The 7,435-nt window shown below is 46.6% G+C and overlaps 1 protein-coding gene across 2 annotated transcripts in view; it reads left to right on the forward strand.

Annotated features, from left to right (window-relative positions):
- The first annotated feature begins 386 nt into the window (after positions 1-386).
- TYRO3 (TYRO3 protein tyrosine kinase) overlaps positions 387-7,435 on the forward strand; it is a 42,348-nt gene continuing 35,299 nt past the window's right edge. The window contains exons 1-3 of one of the 2 annotated variants that reach the window (XM_008639465.2): positions 387-1,120; positions 3,153-3,336; positions 5,387-5,487. In XM_008639465.2, the coding sequence (XP_008637687.2) occupies positions 1,069-1,120; positions 3,153-3,336; positions 5,387-5,487 (337 nt within the window). In that variant the 5' untranslated portion in view covers positions 387-1,068. Of the gene's footprint in view, positions 1,121-3,152; positions 3,337-4,515; positions 4,650-5,386; positions 5,488-7,435 lie in introns of those variants that run through there. The other variant, XM_017741871.1, reaches the window with a different exon arrangement.

Genomic DNA, 7,435 nt, shown 5'->3' on the forward strand with positions numbered 1-7,435 from the left:
GAGCCCGGGCTGTGCGAGCCTCTCCCGCCTGCGAGTAGAGTAGCGAGTAATCCTCCCCGGTGTTTGCGGAGGCATTGCTCTGCTGTGTGCCTAGCGCGGGCCGTCGCCGAGGAAAGCCGGGCGCTAACGCATTCCTGAGTGGCTTTTGTTGTTTTTTTCCCTCGTGAACTCATTTTCCGAAGTTCCACCCCCCAGTCGGCAGGGAAAGGCAGCGTGCTGGAGCGTCTCGGCGCCCCGGCCAACCTCCTCCCGACTTCAGCGGGAGTTTGGGCTCCGCGCTGTATGTGGAGCTAGCGCGGGCCGTCGCCGAGGAAAGCCGGGCGCTAACGCATTCCTGAGTGGCTTTTGTTGTTTTTTTCCCTCGTGAACTCATTTTCCGAAGTTCCACCCCCCAGTCGGCAGGGAAAGGCAGCGTGCTGGAGCGTCTCGGCGCCCCGGCCAACCTCCTCCCGACTTCAGCGGGAGTTTGGGCTCCGCGCTGTATGTGGAGCGATGTGCGTGCAGTGAGACGGAGCTGGGGAGGCTGTGCCACAGGCTGGATCGCTAGATCAGTGTCCTAAGGAATCTGAGGGGCAAAAAGCCTTTACCCCGGCATGCATGAGCAGACGTCTTCCTCTCTTTCCACTCCCAACATCACAAACAACATATTCTGTTCCTAGGAATTAAAATATTCAGAGGTAGCAAGTTGAAAAAACAAACAAACAGATGTGTCATGTATTTTGACAACTAGTGTGTTCACTTGCTGTCAATTCAGACAACTGCTTGAAAAGAAATTTAATACAGTTTTATTTCCTATCTATACATGTCACAGTCTGCAGCTCTTACAGGTAGGCTTGGCAGAACCTATTTGGATGAAATTATTTCTTGCACAGTCAAGAATGTTGTCAGATGAGAAATAGTGAGTGGGAGAGTAAAATAAGGAATAGGTGGAAATTAAAATCCCTATTTGCCTCCTAGGTGATTCTTCCTGATACCTGCAGGAAGAGATGCTGCAGCCAAAACTGCATTTTTGACCTATGAAGTTATTAAAGATACCTGATCTCTAATTCTTCATTTTGGTTGATATGGATGGAGGATTATACTTGGACAATATGTACAACTCTGACTGAACACTTGTACTGTATGTTAATTTCCTACATCATTGATTTCTATGCAAACTAAAAACCATGAAGGGTCTCTAACAATATTTCTTTGTTTAATTTGTGGCTAACTCTTTCAGCAGGGCAGTCTGAAGGATGCTGAGTAGTTTGATTTTCCATGAAGGCACCTGTAATGAAAATGTCTGTCAGTTTGTGTGTGTGTTCAGCAGCCTGACTACATCAGTTTTCTGTAACACAGAGAGAGCTGCTATGAAGCTTTCATGTTATATTCCAGTATTGTGAGTGGTGAAAGGGAGGATGCTTTCTGGCATGCACTGGGACATGTCGTTTGTGTTACGTTGGAGTTAAGTAATGCAAGGTTAGATCATCCTCACCCAAGGTGATTAAATTGTTAGCCCAGCAAACGATCTGTAGCAACTAAACTCAAATGATCAGCTTGTCCATTTTCCAGTGCTCTCTGTGAATTTGCTAAATGAATAACAGCAGATAGAAAGGCAAAAGACTGAGTGTGGGGAAACCAGCTGGGGAGTCTCATTAAGGAAAGGAATAAAGACCTTCTGCCTGTGTTCCGCGTTTGCTCCTTGACTACTGGTACTCATCTGGGTACAGGCTGCTGGTGGCAGAGCGCTGGCTGGTCACACAGTGCTGGGTCCCCTTCTCCCAGCTGTTACAACCGCGCTATGAGTTCCTCTGCTGCTCTTCTGCCCTGTGAGGTGGTGCCCTTGTGGCTGTGGGAGGGTGGCATTTTGGCAAGAAGGGAAGTGGCACATCTGAAGTCTGTGTTGGATCACTGGTAAGGCTTTAACAGAGTTTGAGAGCAACAGGGCTGCTCACTTAGCAGCGCTTTCTGACTGGCTCTGTGGGCTAGCAAGGCATCCTGTGAGAAGCTGACCAACCAGTGAACTGGGTGGAGTTGTAATGTACTGCGATAGATGGCCAGGCAAGAGGGATGGAGTAATTTTTCTCTGAAGGATGTGGAGTCCACTGCCAGGACATAATACTGGACAAGGCTAGACCTGTTCTGGTCTGTCAGTCCTGAGCCACTGCATAGGGAATAGCCACTCTCCCTAACAAAACTACCTTTACATTTATTTTCTACCTTCCTGCTTTCCCATGGTCTCCTTTGATCTTCTGGTTCCTCCTTTATATGCCTGTCTTTCTTAAATGCACTTAGATAGTTGGCTTCCGTGTCTTCTCATGGTAACAAATTCCATACATTTGCTTCTGCTTGAGGGAAACACTCCCCATCCACCCACACATGTAACAGTGCTCCGGGCCAAATTCTGATCGCTTCTGTGTCAATATAAACCTGAGCAGCTTTGCCAGCTCTGGCCCTGCTGCTTTGGGGTTGCAGTGGTGTAGCTCTGGGTACAAGGTGGTCCTTTGGCTGGACTGAAGGGTCATCCAGGCAGCTCATTTAGCACACACCCACATCACGCGACAGAAATATCTGTTCTCTAAACAGCTCTGCTCCTCAGTGAGGTATGCTGTGGAATAGGCTTTCATGGGTTTTGCAAATTGTAGAGAAGCTTTCTGTAATGCAGGAGAACAGTGTATGCTGAATAACAAGACATAATTGATTCTTTCTCGTATCCAAGCTCTTTACAAATGCATACAATGGAGCAAGCATGATGATTTTGTAGCAGCAGAAGAACACCGTAGCTTAAATTCAGGCCTGGGGAAAAGAGGGGGGTGCGGTAGCGTGTTGAACGGATGCAGTTAGCGCTGCTGGATCACTGGCACGGCAAAGCTCCCGGCGTTTCTGTGCGTCTCTGCTTGGGCACTGCTCTGCAGAACATCACCCTGCTGTTACACGAGTTGAAAAAATCCCCATGTGCACACTGAACCACCACTTTTCTCCAACGATTGTGCTTTCAGTGCTTGCATTTGCCTATTGCTTAGCAGACATAGTAGAGCAGTGCTGAGACTAACACACTCCTCTGCAGCGTGTGCTGGTAGGGTATGCAATTCCAGACCACCAACCTAGAGTAATTTGCTGTACTCCAACCCCCCTTCTTCTGGGGGTGGGGCGGAGTAGTATTTTTTTTTTAGGTATGAAATTTACAGGACCTCCAATCAAATTAAAGGTGTCCCAGGGTCAACCCGTGAAACTAAATTGCAGCCTCGAGGGGATGGAAGATCCTGAGATGTTGTGGATCAAGGACGGAGCAGTGGTGCAAAGCATAGACCAGGTGTACATTCCAGTAGATGAAGAACACTGGATCGGCTTCCTCAGGTACAACAGATGCAGAGAAGGAAGAATATCGTGGAAACTATTGCACAGTTTTCTGCTGTCAGCTATATCTCTGCAACTGCAGTGCCCTCAGTGGGGCAGGGTCCTGTGGTCTGCAGTTCACTGTGTGGCAAGGGCATAACTGAGAGCAGAACTGAAGCCACTGAAAGCTGAGATTTTATCCACTAGAACCATACTGGTTTTCTGACTACTGTGGGGACAGGTGCTTTGCTAATGCTTGCAATGCTCGAGACGTGACTTCAAGGTGAAAGGATGTTCTTGCTTTGTTTGCTCATCTTGTTCTGCCATGCAGCAGTATAAATAGGTTTTCTCTCTCACACTCATCCTGTTCTCTTACTCTCTCTTTTGAGCTGTCAGTCTGCCTGAAGGGTGAGGATTGTTTATTGAAATGAGACTCCCAGGACTACATCCCCTTCCTTTCTCTGGGGAGGAGTGTTCGTCCTCTGAACCATCCCTGATTCATTTTGCAATGAATTCTAATTCATTCCTAATACATTTACACTACATAGTATCAGTCCTGCCCTATTCAGAGGCACAAAACTCTTGTGCAAAGCAGATCTCTGTGCCTTTATTCCGGCAGAAGAGGGTTGTCAGCTAGTTCTGGAAGTACTGAGTTAAACAAGACCCAAGGTTCTGCTCTGTCTTTTTTTATGCATTAAAAGAGCTTGTACAGGCAAACATACCAACACCATGAGAGCTCAAAGCTGTTGATTGACTGAGAATCACTCTTTGCTGAGCTCTGGCTTCATCTCCTGTTAGGTTTCTTGGATTGACATTGCACAGTCTCCAGTTCCACCAACTAAAAGTCTCTGTGTTAAAGCTTGTCTGTTAGAAACATTTTAGTAGGAAAAAACATCTGTGCACAGTAAAACTATTGCATAACATTATGTTGTGGAAACAGTTTGTCTTGAAACTATACTGTTTGCTTCCCCCCAGTTCCACTAGTTAATGCTGCCCTTCACAATCTCAGTCTACTCTCCTTTCTTGTCTCTTGTTTTACTCCACTGAGAACTCTCTGCAGCACCAGAGATAAGTTAGGGTGCTAAATCTCGATGCATTTTTCTCCTTTTTCCTTTCTTCTCCTAAAGAAATCATTTCTACCACCCACGTGTGACTCTCTGCTGTGATCACTGTGTTTCAGAATATGGGCAGGACAGCTGATGCCATTTGAAGGTCCAGCTCTGAAAATCGGGCTGTAGTGGGTCCATTTTGTGCATTTCGGCAAACACTCTCCCTTTTCTTACTTCCTGAGACGTCCTTCCCCTTCTCCAAGGAGGACTGCTAGCGTTAGAAAGGTGGGCATCAGCTCTGCAGAGGATCCCTGCATGGCAGCAGGCGCATGGCTCTGTGTCCCGTGGGGAGCAGTCAGCACTGGTGCATTGACAGGCTCTCAGAGTCACACTGGTGCCTTTGGTAGCTGAGACCTTCTTGCTTTGGCACCAAATTCTGCCCTTGCTCACCATGCACCAGCATAACCCCTTGAAATCACAAACTGGGAGGCCTAAGGAGTTTTGCAGAGTCAGCCACTCTTGGGATCAGAATAGCACTGAGCGCAGTTGAGGCGAGGGGGGCTCTTTTCTGACCCATCTGTTCCCACATGAGGCTGTTGCCAGTCCTGTCACCTGAGGCAAAGCAGTCGAGCTCACTGGAGGTTTGCAGTGTGGAGTTTCCTGCTAGCTCAGATGTAGGCCAAGCTGTTGCACTTAAAGGCTAGCTAGAGTCATGATTCAGGATTGAGATGACCCCTTCCTATCCTCAGAGGACACAGATGACTGGTTTTCTGCGAGGATGTTTTGGAGGAAGACTGTCTGCTCTGTGAGGACTCTCTCCACCCACTTTAGAGAGGAGCCTCCCATCTCTGCTGTTTTGCCATGTGCTTTGTGCTGGCTGGCTGTTGATCTCCTCCTCAGAGCTGGCTGTGTCTCAGTGGGTGTTTTCCATGCATCTGGTTTGCCAAACACTGGAGGGTCCTTTGGGGCAAAAACATGCTTTATCCACATAAAATATCGATATGGCTTTTGACTTTTTTCAGCTTGAAATCCGTCGAGCGGACAGATTCTGGGAAGTACTGGTGCCAGGTTGAGAACGGGGGGAAGAAGGAAGAATCACAACAAGTGTGGCTCATAGTGGAAGGTAAGGAGGAGTAGTAGTGCTGGTTTCCTTTCAGGGCTGACCCACCAATATGCTCTAGGTTGAAGTGGTGAGAGCAGATTGCTCCAGTGACAGGCTTCTTGGCTCTGAACCATTGCTGCTAACTGCAGGGAGATCGCTACAGAGCAGGAGTAAGAAATAGAAGAACGGCTTCAAGGAGCAGAGCTGTCAGTTCACTGCCTTCTGGTTTTATTTTGGCATGTTAAGAAACAATTCTTTTCATGCAAACACTTTTCTTTCCAGCTTTTAAATCCATTGTTGCGTTCATCTCTAAGTAATTCATAGAATGGTGAATAGTTTAGGTTGAAAGGGATCCATGGGGCACATCTGGTCCACTTCTCAAAGCAGGGTCACAGCCCGTTTCTGTGTATCAGCCAAACAGGTCTTCGTGGGCAAGGTACAGTTAACCCAGTTGTGAGCTTTGTGAGAAGTGCTGTACATCAACACTTCATAGCTGTGACTGCTCCATGAGCCACTTTTCTGTCCGGGGTTGTCTGGTAAGAATAGCTTCTGCATGGCTGCCTGAAAGTCACCCAAGGCAGTGTGGATTGGTGGCTTCTTACTTTCTCTAGTTTCATTTCCCTTGAGCCATGATTCTGTTAGATCCTCAGAAGCTACTAGTCATAGGATGGCTTTGTATTTGGTGAAGAAATTGACAAGAACAGTGCATTTGCAGCAAGAAGTAGGTTTTTGGATGTATTTGGTAACATTTTGGGCCAGAGGCGAATTGACAGTCCTAAACAGGGGGGAGCAGGGAGGGTGTCGTGGGAGGTCATGTGGTCTGGGTATTTTACAGCAAAGGTCTTGCTCACTCAGAGCATGGAAACATTCATAGCAGCTCTCACAAGAAGAGTAACACATTCTGCCTTCCATCAATCCCAGGCTTTTGTCCACCTAAATTTTCAGGTGCAGTGTCAACTGGAGAATGTTGTTTACAGCTTAAAACACTCTCTTGTGCAGAGTTTCTATTTCTATCCAATTATCGTGGCCTGCTCCAGAGGTGGCTGCACTTGCATGGTGGGTGTGTTAGGAGTGTCTGGGTAACTCAGTGTGCTAAGCTGTCTGAAGAAAACGTGCTGCCCTTCTGGACTGCACAGGCAAAAAGTATCAAAGTCACAGAAAACCATCTGCAGTTAGGTAAGGTGGAGTGTGTTGAGAATGAAGGCCAAAGCTTACAGCAGAAGTGAAACAAATGCAACCAGTTGCCTTTATGAGAAAAGCAAGTATGGCAGAAGGTAGTTAAACTTGAACTGGGCATGTAGTCATGTGTAAAGGGACTTGGTGGATAAAATTAAAAATTAACAAGTAGTGATAAGGGGTGGAGTTTAAAAAATGTGTCAGCTGTTAGCATAAGAAAATACCTGGGAATACAAAAGCCTATCAGATCCACCTTCACTGTTACCTCTATGTATTTCTTCCTGAGACGTGCCAGCTTTGTGTAGCAGTGGTTGCTCTATCGATGACAACTGTCCTCTGACTGAGAGAGGATCTTTACTCTGGTGATTTGCAGCCTTCAGAAAGTGCTGACACACTTCAGTGTGGCACACAAACAAATGTGGACTATTGGTGATCTAACTTTAAGTCAGCTTGACTGGATTTCTATGCTGTGTAATATCTGCCTTGAGATCTGCTTAGGTAATCTGTATCTGCCAGATTTTCTAGCAATGGTATTTGAACTGTCTTTGTAATAAAAATGTTTGATCTTATTAAACACTTCTTAGAATTTACATGAACAAAATTATTTTGAACCTGTTTCCTGCTTTAGAAACTAGTCTCAGGCCTTACTGAGAATATGATAGTGTTTGATGCCTGGAGAGGTGATCTCAGAGGCGCACTGTGGAGTGTTAAAAAAATGGATTATGTTTCTTACGGAACTTTCCATCTGAAATTACACCTCTGACTATGTGGCTGCTTTTGGGGCTGCTAGACC

This window comes from Corvus brachyrhynchos, unplaced genomic scaffold (assembly GCF_000691975.1).
Source record: "Corvus brachyrhynchos isolate BGI_N302 unplaced genomic scaffold, ASM69197v1 scaffold115, whole genome shotgun sequence".
In the NCBI taxonomy this organism is placed as follows: Eukaryota; Metazoa; Chordata; class Aves; order Passeriformes; family Corvidae; genus Corvus; species Corvus brachyrhynchos.